We start from the raw sequence: 18,473 nt of genomic DNA, 5'->3' as shown, positions 1-18,473 counted from the left end.
ATAACCGACAATGATTAAATATAATCTCACCCATTTACCCCTGACATGGTCTAAAGGCTAACACCTAGGTCTCCCACCCCGGTGACCAGGGCTCAAATCCATCACCACTAAGACAAGTTTCCCTCCTTTTATTTACTTATTTTATCCTTGCTCTAGGTTTTATTTATGGGAACATGGAACCCCAATGTTTATTAAGCCTCCAAACCCCCCTCATCCCCCCTTTTTTTTCTATTTGATGCTATTATTGTACATAAGAAGGTTTATGCATGTTGTTGTTTGTTATTTATAACTTCTAGCACTTTTTACTAACCCTCCTTGCACAGCACTTAATCCCCTATGCTCCAGATCCCTAGAGCCTCTCTTAAAATATTTTCTCTTATTGTTTAATTTATAGCTTTATAGTATCAAAGTATCTGTCCCCGTCTGACAGCCTTCACTCCCCTGCTCCAGGAAACAGGGGAGTGAAGGCTCTGATCTCCAGACCCTTGACAGATTCAAATTTAAATGAATCCAACCTGCCTGTGCTACAACTTTCACCAGTCCTGCCAGTCATATCCAAAAAACCAGCCGCTCAACAAGTCTCCCCTCTTCCCGGTCTGAGCCCATCCAAAATAAAGCAAATGTAATCCATGTGTCTAACCACCCTGAAACAATAAAAGACTACTTTGTAACCACATCATATGCCTTGACTGATTCCCAGAATCCGATAAATCCACTTTCTCTTCCCTCTCACGTACCTGCCATCAAACAGAGCTATAAACCAACATACCATTTGGTCAGACCGTACAGGAAATTGATGGACTGGTCATTCAAACCTCGAAAACCCATACTCCTACTCGGAGATTCAAATCTCAATTGCATTCCTCCGCATGATAACCTGGATATTCAGATAGATAGTTATCCTGGTGCAAACCTCAATAAAACAACTGAAAGCTTTATACAAAATCTTTCGTACCACGTTCCCCAATGCAGACACATAGCTTCGTAGGGACATCCATAATTATCATAGACTTCTCAAAATTCTAGATCACTTCCATAATTAGCCCGATCACAATTCTCAATCTTTCATAAATCCATCTCAATGGGAACCCACTCTTGGACAAGTTCACCCACGAATCCAAAATTTGATTGCACAAGATCAGAAAACACTCAATTGCTTCCGACCACCAGCAGATATTAAAGATAGTCTGCCAAAATCAGAACAGATAGCTTTAAAGAATCTAATCAAGAATCCAAATATAATCATAAAACCTGCCGATAAAGGCTCCAAAGTGGTCATTATGGATAGACAGCAAAATTTAATTGAAACTAATAGACAATTATCCAATACACTTAACTATAAACCCATACCAGACACAATTCAAAATAATACACAATCGGAGATACGGAAAATTATTCAAACATTGTATATAAAAAAAATAATCTCTGCCAAACAACATAACTTCCTCTCTTTTTTTTCTCTCTCCTCCCTAAAAATGGGAAAAAAACATTACTACAAAAGTTCAGCAAGCAACCTGTGCCAGAGCAGCTCATAAAAAACAACGAGCCCCCAACCTAACCCTTGCCCAAGAATTTGTCTCTGCCTGTCCTGTCTGTGCCCGCAGCAAGGTCACCAGCTGGACTTCTGAGACCCCTGCCTGTTCCACATTGGCCATGGTCTCATATATCGATGGACTTTGCCACAGGGTTGCCTCCCTCAGAGGATAAAACAGTGGTCCTCACAGTCATGGCCCATTTTATTGCCCTGCCTAAGCTGCCCTCCACTCGGGAAACAGTGGAGGCAGTTCTGTTTTACCTTTTTCGGCTACATGGACTTCCCCAGGATGCTGTGTCAGGCAGGGGTCCCCAGTTCACCTTGTGTTTCTGGACAGAATTCTGCAGGCTAATCAGCGCACCTGTTAGTCTCTCATCTGGCTTCCACCCACAGACCAAGAGAGAGATACAACCAGGAGATGGAGACAGCGCTGCGGTGTATCACCTCCCAGAATCCTTCCAGTTGGTCCCGGCAGCTCTTCTGGGTGAAGTATGCCCACACTTCTCTCCCAGTGGCAGTGGCATGTCACCCTTCCAGTGTGTCTACGGCTACCAGCAGCTGCTGTTTCCTGATGTTGAGGGGGAGGTCTCCGTCCCATCAGCCCAAGCTCTGGTTCGCCGTTGCCACCTCACCTGGAAGAAAGCCCAGGCAACTCTGCTGCGCACCACTGCGGGATACCAAATTCAGGCTGGGCCTCAGCTTGATGAATAGGAGATTGGACACTATAATAGCACTAACTTCTTCTTTCATTATGAAATAAATTTTTCCTTTTTCTACACTTTTTCAATTATGATTCAAAAGGGAAACAATTGAGAAGCTCAATGCTCCTAAGACTGTCAAAGGGTGAAATGAAGTGTCCTTGACAAGAAAGTTGCTAAGAGTGAGTCAGGTACAAGAGTCACATCAGTGACTTCATATCAGACTAACACTGTGTCACAAGCCCAAGGCTTTGTGTGTTGTGTCATACATCTGCTAGGAGGGTGGAGTTTTTCTAACGGCAAAGTGCTCACCACAGCTTTCCCCCACAGAGCTGTTGCATCTTCCTGTTTCTGGTAAGTCTGCTTTAAAATTAGTTTAAGTTTGTAAACCTGTTTTATTGCTTTTGATTTTCTTTGCAGATTTTTTTATATTGTTGCTCTTATACAATCAGTTGTAAACAAAGTCTGGTAAAAAAAACTAAATGCACTTTAAAAGTTCATATTATCAACTAGTTTGTAGAAAACTACATGATGTTATGTTGTCCTACGATTGTACTCTGCCTGTATTGCAGTGGCAGGAATAACACAGACAATATAAAATCATAATAGGTATAATGGATAAAATGCAGGATAAATTGTGAAAAATGTGAATAAATGCTCAGCATGATGGATTTGGTATGCTATAGTTCGGAATTCATTATTTGAATGAGGAAGACAGACTTCTTGTTTTTTGGCGGAACAACTGACACATAGACACATTTTGAAGAAGAATGATTTTCTATTTGGTTTCTGTACATACAAATGTGTAATTACGCTGTGTGGAGTTCCTCTTGAAGACGTTTAATCAACAGAGCAAGTTATGACATACATGCACAAATCAGCTATTATATTATGATTACTGACAGATGAGGTGAATAATGTTGATGATCTGGACTATGGCACCTGTCAGTGTTAAGATATATTAGGCTGCAAGTATACATTTGTTGAGGTAAAGCATGAGAATGTGGTACAGAAAGTATGACAACCCCACCCACACATGACCTTCTCAGATGACATGTTTTGTGCTGTCCTAACTGTCAGCCTGGGGTATGTCTGTTGTTTTGTTGTGTAGATGCATGGGGCACAGACTTGTTCTTGTTCAACAAACAGGAAGCAGAGATGTTTTGACGAGCCAGCACTGCCATCTTTTATGGTCTTAGCACACTGACAGGAAGTTGCTGTTCATGCTCAGCATCAGTGGGCGATTGTGTGAACCATGGTAGATGGAGGTCTCACATTAGGCTTCCTGACTGTGGCCCTGAGATCTGATGTACATCATAGGGTGAGGGTTTATTTTTGGTAATGAGATATCTCACAAAGCGTTAACATTGAATTGCAAGTACACAGTTCAAAGAGAGACAGACAGACAGTCAGACAGGCTAGCAGGCAGGAAGACAGACAGACATAGAGACAAGCAGTTAGAGTGACAGCGCTGAATTTAAACACAGGTCCTGATAATAGATGGTAGTCTTCATGCTATGCTGTTCACACCCATCAGGACTCAATAATCAGAGTTGTGGATTGGTCAAGCCCTTCATGTGTCTGGATAAGGTCGTCGTTTCCAATGTCGTTCATGTACTTCATCACCTTTGTAATTTTCTCTTTGTTTGTGTCTTCAGAAAATGGTTCAGTGTGTGCCGTTTCTCCTGCTCCTGGTGATGGGCAGACAGGGTAAGGCAGTCAGAGAGATAGAAAACATGAGACAAACAATATGAACCATTCACTCACTCATTCATTCATTCATCTTCTCCCGCTTATCCATTTCTGGATCGTGGGTGGGGTGCTTTATCCAAACCCATCTTATATTGGGCGAGGGCAGAGTACACCCCAGACAGGTCGCCACTCCATCAAAGGGCCAACGCATGCAGACCAAGACGAACAAACACTCACATTCACATTCATTCCTAAGGGCAATTTAGAGTCACAAATTAACCTAAACATGCACGTCTTTGGACGGTGGGAGAAAACCGATGTACCTGGAAGAAACCCGCACAGGCACAGGGAGAACATGCAAGCTCCGCTCAGAAAGGACCCGGGCCCACTAAATGAATCCGCTACTTTCTTGTGGGGTGACAGTGATAACCACTATGCCTCCCAGAACCAAAAACATGTAATTAGGCTAGTGGAGCCAGGAGCTGGTTTGGCTCTTCATCACAAGGTCCTGGTCAGATAAAAGGAAGCAGCTGATGTGACATCAGCAAGTCTGAACTCATGAAGGGTAAAAATGGGTCCCAAGTAGGGGTGTCACAATCTTGATTGGAAGTCAGACATCAGTCAATATGGCATGGCGATGTTGCCCTTCCAAAATCAGGTGGAACTGATGATGTTACCAATGCAATGTCCTGCAGGTGTGTTGAAGAGGAAAAAGCACACACATGTTGGTGCAGCAAGTCAACGTTAATCTCCTCCAATTTCAGTCTGCAACCAGTTACAAGACACCCTGACACACTAACTGAACTGAATCCCCTCTTGCTTCATTGAAAGGGTTAGGGTTAGTTGCCCTGCATTAATAACAGACTTAGTGAGGGATTAAAAAAAATGAGATGGGAAAAACAACTATCTGACCATCAAAATTATTTTACCATATGAAATCCCTTGGAAATGACCACAGAGTGGTATTTATAACCATTAAATTAAATAAGGCTGCATTTCCATGAAAAAATTTATGCCTTCCATACAGTGTGTACAGGCAGGGTAGTGGCGAGGACACTTTGACAATAAGGCCCACTTTAACAATAGTGCCTTTGTGTGGTAAATTTTAAAAAACTGATGGGAATGAAATTAATCATGACCCCATGCAGATCAACTTATTTAATAAGAATGAAAAAATTAAATGAGTTATCCTGGCATGAAACCAGTGATACTAGACCAGATAATACTAGACTTGTCTAAAAATGTCAGAACCATCTGTGCCAAAAGAAGCAAAAAAAGGATTGAAAAGAGGGTTAGGGTTAGGGGTAGTTGAATCATTGAATCATGAAATTAATCTAAATTTAACCCTGTAGTGGGAGCCTGACCACAAGTGGACGGATGTTGATAGGAGGCAGAGTAGGAAACAATGTCCAGGTAGTAAAAGGTGTTTTGATTAGAAAGAAAAAGGGGCATCCAAGTCACAAAAAGACAAAAAGCAACCCATGGCTTCCCTGTCAGTTAAACCCAATTGCTTATATAGGCCCATTTATCAGGGCTGCTCCATCCTGTGATAAGGGCTGTCTCTTTTGGCAACAGAAAAGTAAAAGTTATTTGTGTTCACTAATTTGCTGTTAAAACACACACCTACATCTTACCATATAAAATGGTAATGGGACATCACATCAAATACCATAATTTCCAGATTATAAGGCGCTACTTTTTCACACACTTTGAACCCTGCAGTTTAAACAACTATGCAGCTAATTTATGGATTTTTACAGGTAACGAACTTCATGCCACCAATATATATAGCGTCACATCAGACCAATGAAATTACTGAAGAGGTTACAATGGACCAATGAAATTGTTTGACGCACCCACACGAACTTCTTCAGATCAGTCGTTTATTTTTGCGCTTCATGTACATACCCTAATCATGGAAAACACACGAAGCAATGCATATAATGCAGCCTTCAAGTTAAAGTTGATTGATCTGGCAAAAAGGCTAAATCTTTCTGTGTAACATTATTCCTGCCATATGCCATTTCCTCCCATATTTCCAACACCTGCAGCTTATAAACAAGTGCAGCCTATATATGTACAAAACTGTTTTTCTCTTTAAATTTAGCTTATATTCAGGTGCGCTCTATAGTCCGGAAATTACAGTAATCTATCTCCCCCAATACCTGTTCTATAACCTAATGACATCAATAATGTTGTCAAAGGTATAAATAAAGGAAGTTATCAGCTGCTTCCTCCTTTTGTCCCTGGAACACATGGTGGGTATGGTAAGTAAAAACAAGTGAGAAAATTAACTTCCGGCTAAGAAATTAATAAATATAGGGACAAATTGTGTTTTCTCACCTACTTTGTCACAAACCAAAATCCTTGACTCAGTTTCTTCTGAAGATACACATCTCTCACTCTTACCTGAAAGCAAAACCTGACCAACTACAGGAGTTTAGCATATCCTTTCTTTAAGAGTTTGTTTCTTTGGCAGGATTTTGTCAAAGAGAGGAAGTGTGTGTGAAGACAGTGATCAACTCGTGTGATGACTGCATCAGATCGGGACCGTACTGTGTGTGGTGCCAAGAGCTGGTGAGATAATCTGTTTGTACTAACAAGGGCCACAGTCAATACACCAAGTAAATTACACACATCACCCTAGTCACTGAGCTGTTCAAGGTGTGACATCAGCTGCGGTCTGTGCTTGTATATGTACATGTAATACTACTGAAAACAGCATAGGAAGCTGTTCTAAAATACTTTTGATTGACACTGTTGTCTAAGTCTTGTTGAACATTAATGCTAACTCAGTGGTTGATTCTTCACATTGTGCAACATTGTCCTGCTCATTCATCTCAGAGCAGAAAGGGCCAGGCCTCTCTATTATGAATGTTAGACTTGATACTCTAAACGCAACAGATCCATATAATCTTCAACCTGTTTGAGCCTCAAAGTGGATCAGTAGACATTTGCCAAGGAATAACTAATCTTGACCGTATCAGATGAAACAACGACAGGAAAGATAAAGGTAAGGAAGGTGTCAAAGATAACTGAACATAATGATCAAGTACACGTTACTTCTGTTCATATGTGTTTGTATAGAATTTCATAAAAGCAGGCGAACAGGAAGCCACTCGCTGTGACACCAAAGCTCAGCTGATTACAAGGGGCTGCAAAGACATTGTATCCCCCACCAACAGTCTGATCATCAACAAGGATGATGAGTTGGCTCAGTCCTTCATCCAGCAAGAGCCAATCCAGCTGAGACCTCAGAAGATCACTCTGAGTCTGCGGCCCGGTTAGTGGGATCTGTAAATGCTGAGTTTTGAATCTTACAGCACTACATGGTCAAGGGTGTTTTGAGTGAAAACAGAAACTACTAGTGCTTCTGCTGGTGCCCTGCAGGTTCTTATCTGGAACGGATCTCTGTAATTCTCATTTAATTAATCAGTTTGTTTTTCTCTTGTGTGTGCAGGGCTTCCACAATCATTTACTGTGACCTTTAAGAGAGTGCAGGGGTACCCAGTTGATCTGTATTACCTGATGGACTTGTCCTATTCTATGAAGGATGACTTGAAGAATGTGAAAGAACTGGGACAAGATCTCTTCCAAGCTCTGAATAGAATCACTCAACATGCTCAAATAGGTAACAAGGCTGTAATCTTAATGTTTATAACTGTGGAATGCAGCAAAACAGCAGTTCCAGATTGCACTGAAGTCATACATGAAAAAGTATAGTGACAGAAGCGGCAAAGCCTGACAGATGCTGTAATATCAATTCAAATACAAATCATAACAAGGTCTAGACCAAACTCTTTATGGAGTTGTGAGACACAGTGAGAGTAAGTGTGAAGGAGAGGAAGGGGGTACTTGGTAGAGGGATGAAGAGATCAAGAACAAAAGAAGAGAATTTGCCATGGAAAAATAAAAAGCAAACATACAGTGCATCTATGTTCTTAACTTACAAAATCACCAACAGCCACTTCTATGACAACAGGTTTTGGTGCCTTTGTTGATAAGACAGTCCTTCCCTACACCAATGTGAAGAAACTGCAGAAGCCTTGTGATGATGAGGATGAGCAGCAGTGTCAGGCGGCCTTCGGCTATAGACATGTGCTCCCTCTAACTTCAAATATGACTGAGTTCAAAGCAAAAGTGAGTCAGCAGTCGATCTCTGGCAACCTGGACTCTCCTGAGGGAAGTCTGGACGCCATGATGCAGGCTGCTGTATGTGGGGTAAGACATAACCTGAGCTTTGTTATTAGAGCAGAGCATATCCAGAAGTTCAATTCGAGTTTTGGGTAATGGTCAGGGTTATAAATAAGTCATAACATCTTCAGCTACAAGACTAAAAGTACATCAGTCTCGAAAAAAGTGGTGTTTAATGCCATAGATGATATTAGGTCATTAATGATGTCTTTCAGTCAGCGGGTCACTCCCCATATTCTCCTTCCCAACCATATTTAATCAGCAGAGGTGAGGGTCAGTAGGCAGACAGACTAGTCACCCTACTCTTCACCACAGTGGTTAGGCAAAAGGTTCACAACACTGCCGACATGACACCAGTCCATCAAAGGACATGCTGCATGTGGACATGTGGGGAAGACACAAGTGTTGTGGTGGCCCAGGTCCAGGTGTCCAGGTTAACAAACATGTCTGCCATCAGCTCCTCAGAGCAGATTGTTGAAATCATCAGATATCGTCTTTCTGTGATGTATCTGGTATATATAAATACTATTTTTTAAGTTTAAAAGCTTTGAAGTTGACTTTGCTGAAATGGTTCCAAACACATGTTGTTTAGGACAAAATAGGATGGAGGAACAGTAGCACTCGGCTGATCGTCTTAACCACTGATGCTGGTTTCCACATGGCTGGAGATGGAAAACTGGCTGGTATACTGGAGCCCAACAGTGAAGAGTGCCACATAGAAAACAACCTTTACACAAAGAGCAGTGAGATGGTGAGTGTAGACTCAAAAGAGGAAACTGTTTGTATCAAAAGATAAAAACAGAAGCGTCAGAAATGGACATTTCTATGACTCACCGAGTAACATGCAGGGGGCAGAGAAGGCCTGCAGCCAGGTACCTGGGGCAATGGAGATGTTTTAGGAGCTGTGATGATGTCCATCTTTTAAACACTGTCATTGCTCAAAGCTCTGAAAACAGCCACATCTTCCTGTCACTACTCTGTATGAGTTTGGTTCAGGACTTCACATCTCACATAGTTCATGACACATTTTGACTCATGCTGTCTACAGGACTACCCATCTGTAGGGCAACTCGCCACCCAGCTGGAAAAAAACAACATTCAGCCAATATTTGCGGTGACAGAAAATGTGGTGTCAGTATATAAGGTGAGTGACAGTTGATTTTCATTTCACACATGACGATTTGAGATTTATTCTGAATGATTTTTTTCACCTTATTTGTTCTCAGGAACTCTCTGCAATGATTCCAAAATCAGAGGTGCAAGTTCTGTCATCAGATTCCAAGAATGTTGTTAAGTTGATTAAGGATGCCTATAATGTAAGCAGTGAGTTAGTGACATGTTTGCCTGGGTTTCTATTTATGTACACATTAGATTGTTTTTTGTCTAAAATCTTCTCCAACATTTGCTCCGTGACAGCGGTTGTCCTCCAAAGTGACTCTGACCCATGATAATCTCCCTGACAATGTCCATATTGTCTATACCCCAGTATGTCCCAAACCAGTCAAAGAAAGGGACAGTGAGGGCATTTGTGATGATGTGCATGAAGAACAAGAGGTCAGTTCAAGTATCTTTGTATCTTGATGGTGATGTCCACATACAGCTGCACATAGTTTCAGTTTGGTGCTCCCCATGCTGGGAAAGTCATATAACACTGAAAATGATTTGCATTATTTGCATTAGATCTTGTAAAGTATACAACATCTATGTCTGATTACTCAACCCCCGCTTCCCTCTATAGATCTCTTTTAATATTACTGTGACTGCATTCTCATGTATGGAAGGGAAGAAGTCTTTCACCATCAGACCCCTTGGCGTAAAAGATACACTGACAGTGAGCATATCTGCGGAGTGCATGTGTAAATGTGAGGACCCTACTGACGAACACCATACACACTGCAAGGGAAAGGGAAGTGTCAGCTGTGGTATTTGCAGGTAAGCTTCACTGCCTGTTTCATTTAATCATTTCAAACAGGATTTCTGCATGAAATGAACCATGTTATTCTAAAATGATTTGAGGGCAGCCTGTCTCTGTCAGCATCTGCAAGCACAACAGATATAACGATTAATATTTTTGACTTTAAGACTCTAGAATTTCAGGATGGAGATGATTCTGCAGTTTTAAATATCCTCTGATGCACTGGAGCAACAGCTAGATAACCACTTGCAATCATTTTGATTCTTTCAGAGATACATTCGGTTTGTTCCTCCATACCCAGCATGTAAGAGCACCCCAAAAATTGAAGGAATTAAACACAGATGAGGGCTGCATGTCTGTGTAGCAACACAATCCCATAAACCAACAATTCATGAAGCCACCAAACTGTGAATTTTCACTATCATCTTAGAAAACAGGATATATAATGTGTTTATTTTTTCTCTTTAAGCATCAGCATTTTTCATTCATGTTTAATCTGCAAACACAAGCAGCACTCAATGACCTAAGGGGCAAGTTTACTAGTGTAAGGAAAGAAATGATGGAGGAGACCAAAAGAAAATAATAAAGGAAGAGGTGTCATGTAGAGGGAGGAGTGCCCTTGGCTTCAAATGGTGCGTTTCCTAGTCCTCTATAATATGTCCTCGCTCCAGGTGCAATGATGGTTTTGTGGGTCAATTCTGCGACTGTGCCATTGGAGACAAAGATGACAGCTCCCTCAGAGCTTCCTGTCGAAGGATGAATGGCACCGAGTGTGAGGGTCGAGGAGACTGTGTGTGTGGCAGATGCCAGTGCCACAGCACAGAGAGCGGGAACAGTTACCGTGGTGACTTCTGCGAGTGTGATGATGAACACTGCGAGAAGTTCCAGAATAAACTGTGTGGAGGTAGAGTTTTACTCCCCTTACTACTGAGACCTGAGACCTTGTTCATCATTGTTTCCGGATTATAAAACAGGAGGGGGACATCACCCTTGTGACCTGCTTTGACATTTCTCCTTAAACAAAGACAAGACATTTTATCTATTCATTACCTGTCATTCATTAAACGTTATAGTCTTCATAGGGAGAGAAGAGATGAGACAGACTCAATGATTGAGAAAACTGAAAACTTGCAGCTGTGAAGTTGGGGCATGTAAACAAAGTGAACTAAGTAAGACCAGGATTCAGAAATTTGACTTCCCTCAGCAATGAACAACCAACAGCTGAGAGTAGGTGTTTAGCAGATATACACTGTGTTCCAAATTATTATGCATATGTACGGTTTTTGTCCAGCTTTTCCCAAATAGTTTACGTAATTGGCAGTTAATAGCATCTTTAATTCCTCAACAATTGCATTACAATCTGGATTTTATGAAAGAAAGTTACCAATGATGAGAATGGCAATTTTTGCTAAATGACTTCAAATGCAGTGTTCCAAATTATTATGCAAAACAGATTTTCAAAACATATAATAGTTTGTAAAAGATAGTTTCTAATTACCCGTTTGTTTTTTCTTTGATATCACCTTATCAACTCTCTCATTCATTGAATTTAGGATTCCATGTCTAGTTTGTGCAAAGGAAACTTTGAGGATGACAGATTGTTTCCCAGAGCTGTCTTTTTTTTTTTAGACAAACTGCTGTTCACCCTCATAGAGCTTCCTTTTAAGGATGTTCCACATGTTATCAATAGAGTTGAGGTTAGGGGATGATGGTGGCCACATCATGATTTTTTTCTCCCTTTATACCCACAGCAGCCAAGGTCTCATGGGATGGGGCATTGTCTTGCATGAAAATGATTTTACTGCAGAAGGCATGGTTTTACTTTTAATACCATTGCAGGAAATGGGCTACTAGGAATTCAATATATTTTTAAAGTAATTTTGATACCTTAAGGCACCTTAGAGGGGCCTACCAACTCACTTCCTAGGATTCCAGCCCAAAACATCATTCCACTACCTCCATGCTGTTGGTGAAGCACTGTGGGGAAATGGTGGCCATCCACTAACCATCCAGAACTCCATCCATTTCATTTGGAGAAAGATCTTTCTGTTTCCCCATATTGCATTCAACCTGTGACTTTGTGAATAATTTGGGAAAAAACTCTTTAAGGGGTTTCCTTTAATTAGCCTCAACTGGCAAACTAATTCCCAAACCTGTGTGAGATTGATGTCAGTGATACAAACTGGCAAAAGAAGCAGCACAACTGAGAACAATAACTGAAAACTAAAATTCAAATGTTTGTTTTAATGAAATCATATTTGCATAATAATTTGGAATACACTGTACATCTGTGTATCTGCTACACCCCTACATTTTACACACATCTGTGTAAAGCAGAAGTATCTCTTTCCTGCAGGTAATGGTAGGTGCAAATGTGGTACGTGTGAATGCTTTCCTGGGTATGAGGGTTCGGCCTGTCAGTGCATGGTGTCCAGGGAGGGCTGTCAGACAGCCAACGGCAGTGTGTGCTATGGCAGAGGGATCTGTAAGTGCAACCGCTGTGAGTGTAACGAAGGATACCAGCCCCTACAATGCAAGCAGTGCCTTGGCTGCCCTGACCCATGTCCAGCAAAACTGTAAGGATTTGACTTTACTGTTATTAGCTGAGAAACTGTCTATAAATTGACAGTAAAAGTTTTTGCTCAAGAATGAATGCAGCTTGTCCCCTGCTGACTAAAACATGCTAAAAGATTGCTGTCCATCTTGCCTTAGGAGCTGCATTGAGTGTCTGGGCTTTGACTCTGGTCCCTACCAAAAGAACTGCAGTTTGGCCTGTAACAGTAGTATCTACTATGAGAAGGTGGAGAAGTTCACCATCTCAAAGGAGCCATGCAAGCTGAAGGATTCCCAGGGATGCTGGATCAAATTCTCCTTGGAGCAGCTGGTTGGAGTGGACAACTACAGGGCCGAGGTCCTGATGCAGAGAGGTCAGCTGCACCCAGAGTTTATGTCTGCTCTAACCTGTAGGGGTGGGGGGGATCATCCTAGATAATGTCACAAGACACAGGAGACACATAGAACACTCCACACCTGTGCAATGAGCACAAAGAGGACTGCATATCACTGAACAATGAAGAACTGATGCAGATAGGATATTCTGTGTCTGGACACATTGACCTGATTGTGATGCTAAATCTGCAGTCTATTTCAGATGTTTCTAAGAGAACATGAATTGTGTCAGCAGTCACATTCTCCAAACATGTAAAAGCTTGTACTGTCTATAATTCTTCCTCCAGACTGTCCAGAACCTCCCAGTGTCATACCCATAATTGCAGGCGCTATCGCAGCTGTGGCTCTCATTGGAATATTGCTGCTGATGCTCATCAAGCTACTGATCTATATCAACGACTTGAAAGAGTTCAGGAAATTTGAAAATGAAAAAAAGAAGGCAAAGTGGGCCAAGGTGAGACACTGTCACTGATACCATCTCATCATTACAACAAATCCAGAACTGGCAGAAATATTTCTGCCAGCGACCATGGCTCACATTACCACGATTGTTAATCTGACTAATTAGTCTCAGGTCCAGATCTTAGATGATTAATTAAAAACTAAATTACACAAGGGGCAGAACAGTGGAATAGTGGCTAGCACTCTTGCTCCACATCAAGAAGGTTGCTGGTTCGGTTACTGGCCCTGGGGCCTTTCTGTGGGGAGTTTGCATGTTCGCCCCATGCTTGCATGGGTTTCCTACAGGTACTCCGATTTCCTCCCACCATCCAAGGACATGCATGTTTACTGTAGGTTAATTGGTGTCTCCAAATTGCCCATAAATCTGAGTATGAGTGGTTGTTTGTCTCTGTGTGTTGGCCCTGCGATGGACTGGTGACCTGTTCAGGTTGTAACCCACACTCACCCAGTGTGAGCTGGGATTGGCTCCAGCACCCCCCGCGACCTGGAAACGGATATGCTGTTCATAACACAGCATCTGCTGTAGCTGTAGCCATAAAGAGAAAAAGTCTATGATGTGCCTGCACATTTATTGAAACAATCACCAAAAAATGTCGGTGATACTTTTATCAGACATGAGAGCTGTGTTACCATCAGCAGGAGTCACACTACAGCTGCACTCACAACCAGAACTACAGTCACACTGAGTCACATTCACTGCTTGGTCACAGTCAGAGTCACAGCCACAACCACAACTACAGTCACATTGAGAGTTACAGTTTCAGTTGCAGCCATGGCCAAACCTACAGTCATAACCACAACTACAATCGTACAGTTACATCCAAGACTAGGTTACAGTCACAGTACCAACCGCAACTGCAGTCACACCGATAGTTATAGTCACAGTTACAGTCACATTTTTAGAAAACAGTTGTAAATAAATGATAAATATTGTAACATATGCTCGACCCTCATCAAAAATTATTTAAATCAGCAATTCTGAACTTAAAGTAGCATTGATGAATCAGAGCTGAGAGTATTCACCTATTGATGCAAATCATTCAGCTATCTGTTTAACGCACAATGAAAGCACCTGCCATGACTGATCATGAGAAGAATCTTTCTTTGTTCTCTGTTTACAGGCTGAAAACCCACTGTTCCAGACAGCCACCACCACTGTAGCCAACCCCACCTTTACAGGAGAGTGAGGGGTGCAACTGCAGCTGTTCACTTGTATGAGAAACATTGTGATAGCTACATGCCAGTATCTTCTACATGCCTACTCTCAGCTACCAGAGTCACAATTCTGAATCCAGGTCTAAAGGGCCATCCACACCAAGAACTATAGCTATAACGATAAAATGCTAGCATCCACACCAATGAACGACATTGTTGTGTTGCTAGGTTACGCCAAGCACACTGAGTGCTCTGCGCATTATTCCAAGGGTGCGCCCGATTCCGTCCCAGATGTCCCTATCTTTATACAGCCCGACATTCTTGTCATACAGAGCTAGATTTTTTTGGACCTCAATGATAAGCCTCTCTACTATGTCGTCCACCATGTTGAATGAGTGTGTGAGTGATGTATTGACGTGAACCCAACCTGTCATTCTTGATGGATTTTGATTAGCTGTCAGTGTTTTTATCATTCATCAAATCACTCTGAAAGTGAACAAACAATATCGTCCACCACTATCGTTGTTGTTATAGTTGTAGTGTGGATTCACTTGGGTTAAGAACAACTTTTAGAACTATATATTTATCGTTATATCTTGGTGTGGACAGCCCTTAACTCTGGTCACATTGTTCACATGCCCCTGTTCAGGCTTCACAGCAGCAGGATTTTCAGTTTCCTCAAATTATTCAGTCTATCTGTCTTTTCTGTCCCTATGAAAACTATGGATTTAAATGAATGTTTGGTAACGAATAGATTAGAGTTGATGAAATATTTGACATGAACATAATGCTTTTTCATTGCTTTTAAAAGATGTCATATTTCAATGTTGCACAAATTATGATGTACAAAAAGGTTACAGCGGTGGAGCCTGTATAGAATAGGCAAAGTATATCAATGTATGACAACCTACAGTGAGCGTATCTTCAGTTCTCTTCGCAAGGCACATTATAAAAAGTCTGCAGTTTGAATGTTATTCTCATGCAGGTCAGGTTCTTTCTACACCAGTGGTCCCCAATATTTTTTGCGTCACAGACCAATTTAATGTCAGACAATATTTCCACGGACCGGCCTTCAAGGTCTGGTGGATAAATGCAACAAAATGAAATGATACGATGGGCATAAAAACTGCTATTTTCTAAATCTCATAATAAATGTAAATCCACTGTGCACTCATATGCAACTTGATTAGCAGCGTCCTCGTAACATCGCGCTAACAACATACCATGAGTAACATCCTCTCTGCCCCCTAACCCCGAACCTAAATGCAACTTTCTTTGTCATGGAAGTCGCAGGCTCTTCTTCTGTCTCCTCACTGGGTCTTTTCCCTTCACAAAGAAACTGTCCTTTTTTAATAATTTCACTAGCTAGTGGGTTTAATTTTAGCAGTAATGTATCACATGACCAAGACAAGCATTTTGACATGCGTCAAGAGTGAGTCATAGATGGAGATGTAAGGGAGAGAATCCAGTCATTTTTCAAAATAAAACATAGTTCAGATTAAGATAATAAATAAAACATAATGTTAATAAAGGTATTTATTTTTTATGTGTGGCCCGGTTCAAAAGACCCGGGCCACAACGGACCGGTACTGGTCCACGGCCCAGGGGTTGGGGACCACTCTTCTACACTACCATAAAATCAAATCTGAGGCAGTGATCAAATTTAACAGTTTTAGTTTGAAATACTATTTGTAGTGGTTGTATTTGATGGAAACAGTCAGCCAACTGTTCCCACCTGAACTCTGTTTGGTCGAAACCAGAGGGGTGTACTACAAAGCGAGATTAGTGTGTTAGCAAGGTATGTTGAGCGTAAACATACCCATACCCAAAACATAAACGTATGTTGAGAATTTATCCTCTTTCTCTCCCTCTCTCAACCCAACCAGTTGAGGCAGATAGCCACCCCCCCAAACCTGGTTCTGCCCGAGGTTTCTGCCTCTTAAAGGAAGTTTTTCCTTGCCACTGTCATCAAGTGCTTGCTCATCGGGGGATCTGTTGGGTCTCTTTAAATAATTTTATAAAGAGTTTGGTCTAGACCTGCTCTATATGTAAAGTGCCTTGATGTAACTTTGTTATGATTTGGCACTATATAAATAAATCTGATTTGATAAAACCAGACTTTTCCGTGTCATGAAGGTGGCTCTCTTTTAAGCTGGCTAGATCACAGTGGTAACTTATGTTGCAAACATAACTTGGACCAGGTTATGTTCCGAGTTTCATCTGAAAGTCAGCTATAAAAAGTGCTGCCCTTGAACATGGACTCACTGTTTTTGGAAAATCCAGTAGATTTAGGTGCCCGAATTTTTAGAGGTGCTCTTCGAAGGGAGAGAGTTTTTCAAGACTAGAGTGATCCTTTGGCTTTTCTGATGATATTCTCTATGAGCGATACAGTTTCTCATATGGTTGAAGATTACAGATGTAACGTATTCCCTCAGCTAAGTAATGCAACCCAAGCCATGCACTTATAGTAAAGCAACCATCAGCAGCAGCTTTTCATCCAAAAAGTAAAATAAAATAAAAAATAAAAAAAAATCACAGGATGTGTTTTATTTATTAAAGTGCCTGCCTTTTCTGGGAAAAGAAAAGCCATAAGTGTAAAATGTCAGTCATGTTTTCCAAAATATTTTGAAGTACCATTTACTGCAGTGCCTTTTTCCCCTCATACTCCAGTTGCTCAATCTCCAGCTCTTTTTTCTTATTATTCAGTTCTAGATGGTTTTTAATAAAGGGCCCTCACCAGACAATTAACACACCGGTGGACTAGTCCAAGACACATACACAGGGGAAGACTCAATTAACTATTAAAAATCAAGAGGAAACTTCTAAAATCATTTAAAGTAACTAAATATAACAAACATCAGTGAAACTGAACCATAAAGAAAAATAACTATAAATACAATGAAAGAAATTTTAAGGGAATTGTGGCTGCAGTTTCCCCTTCCTTCCATCTCCTGCTGGCTGCGTCCCACTTCCTGTGGGCTGTCTTTAAAGGGCCAGCTTGAGCTGGCTTCGGGGCTTTTTAGAAGAAAGGTGGCAAAAGCAGTGGAAAGAAGAAAGAACAGGCAGATGGTTTTATAGAATTCAAAGAAGAGTTGGAATTACAAGAGAGACAGCAAGAGCCTGCAGACAGGAAACAATAATAACAAGGTTAAGATTTGGTCATTCAGGACTTAACAGCACACTGTATAAAATAAAGAAGCATGCATCAGGAAAATGTGACTATTGTGATCAGCAGGAAACAGTAGAACATGCCATACTGTACTGTACAAAGGAGGAAAGAAAATATCTGATTTTGAGCCAAAACAGAAGCTGAGGTTAGATTTAAATGACACTCTACAGAGAGTATCAAGTGAAAAATGCTATGACGCTTTGCTACAAAATCTTAGAAGAATTGGACTGCTTAAAATAATATAATTTTGCTTTATTTAATTTTAGAATGACATAGAATGACAAAATAATCATCTCAGTCCACACTCCATACCAGTCCGTGGCAGTAATGCACCTTCACATTTTTTGCCAACAACCAACAACCCCAACAAGAATATTAATAAGAAGAGGCGGCTTCGGGCCTTTACCAGAGGAGCTAGGCGAGAAACAAAGAGGTATGTTAAATTAATGATACAGCATGTTAATTATGGATATTATAAACAAGCAAACAACAATCAATGGCAAATATATTGACCTTTTATTTGAATGAAGTGCAACCAGAAGGTTAACCTTCTGCTCTCATTTTCAATATAAACAATACACAATAAAGTGCAACCAACATTTCTTCAGGTTGAATTAACAGTAGGTTTACTTGCTACTTGCTGTTGTTTTCAACATAAAAATAATACCGTTTTAATCTCAAAAATAACCACAACCAACATTTCTT

At 41.0% G+C, this 18,473-nt stretch overlaps 1 protein-coding gene across 1 annotated transcript; it reads left to right on the top strand.

Annotated features, from left to right (window-relative positions):
* Positions 1 to 2,542: 2,542 nt before the first annotated feature.
* On the top strand, positions 2,543 to 15,773 carry LOC115037493 (integrin beta-2-like). The gene is made up of 16 exons (XM_029496068.1): positions 2,543 to 2,586; positions 3,891 to 3,942; positions 6,404 to 6,501; positions 7,012 to 7,207; positions 7,385 to 7,555; positions 7,907 to 8,145; positions 8,711 to 8,869; positions 9,167 to 9,262; positions 9,345 to 9,434; positions 9,535 to 9,672; positions 9,857 to 10,050; positions 10,705 to 10,937; positions 12,390 to 12,609; positions 12,746 to 12,960; positions 13,270 to 13,436; positions 14,566 to 15,773. Exons 2-16 carry the CDS (start codon positions 3,894 to 3,896, stop codon positions 14,629 to 14,631), a joined length of 2,331 nt encoding a protein of 776 aa, XP_029351928.1. The 5' UTR covers positions 2,543 to 2,586; positions 3,891 to 3,893; the 3' UTR covers positions 14,632 to 15,773.
* The last annotated feature ends 2,700 nt before the right edge of the window (positions 15,774 to 18,473 follow it).

This window comes from Echeneis naucrates, chromosome 24 (assembly GCF_900963305.1).
Source record: "Echeneis naucrates chromosome 24, fEcheNa1.1, whole genome shotgun sequence".
In the NCBI taxonomy this organism is placed as follows: Eukaryota; Metazoa; Chordata; class Actinopteri; order Carangiformes; family Echeneidae; genus Echeneis; species Echeneis naucrates.
The sequence above is the reverse complement of the archived record's forward strand: the minus strand, read 5'-3'. Positions and strand labels throughout refer to the sequence as shown.

What these genes read in the sequence shown, in the direction of transcription:
- LOC115037493 (XM_029496068.1), top strand. Translation starts at nt 3,894, where the DNA reads ATGGTTCAGTGTGTGCCGTTTCTCCTGCTCCTGGTGATGGGCAGACAG. An exon ending in TGCAGGCTGCTGTATGTGGG is followed by an intron (nt 8,146 to 8,710) that starts GTAAGACATAAC and finishes CATGTTGTTTAG; the next exon opens with GACAAAATAGGATGGAGGAA. An exon ending in TGATTAAGGATGCCTATAAT is followed by an intron (nt 9,435 to 9,534) that starts GTAAGCAGTGAG and finishes GCTCCGTGACAG; the next exon opens with CGGTTGTCCTCCAAAGTGAC.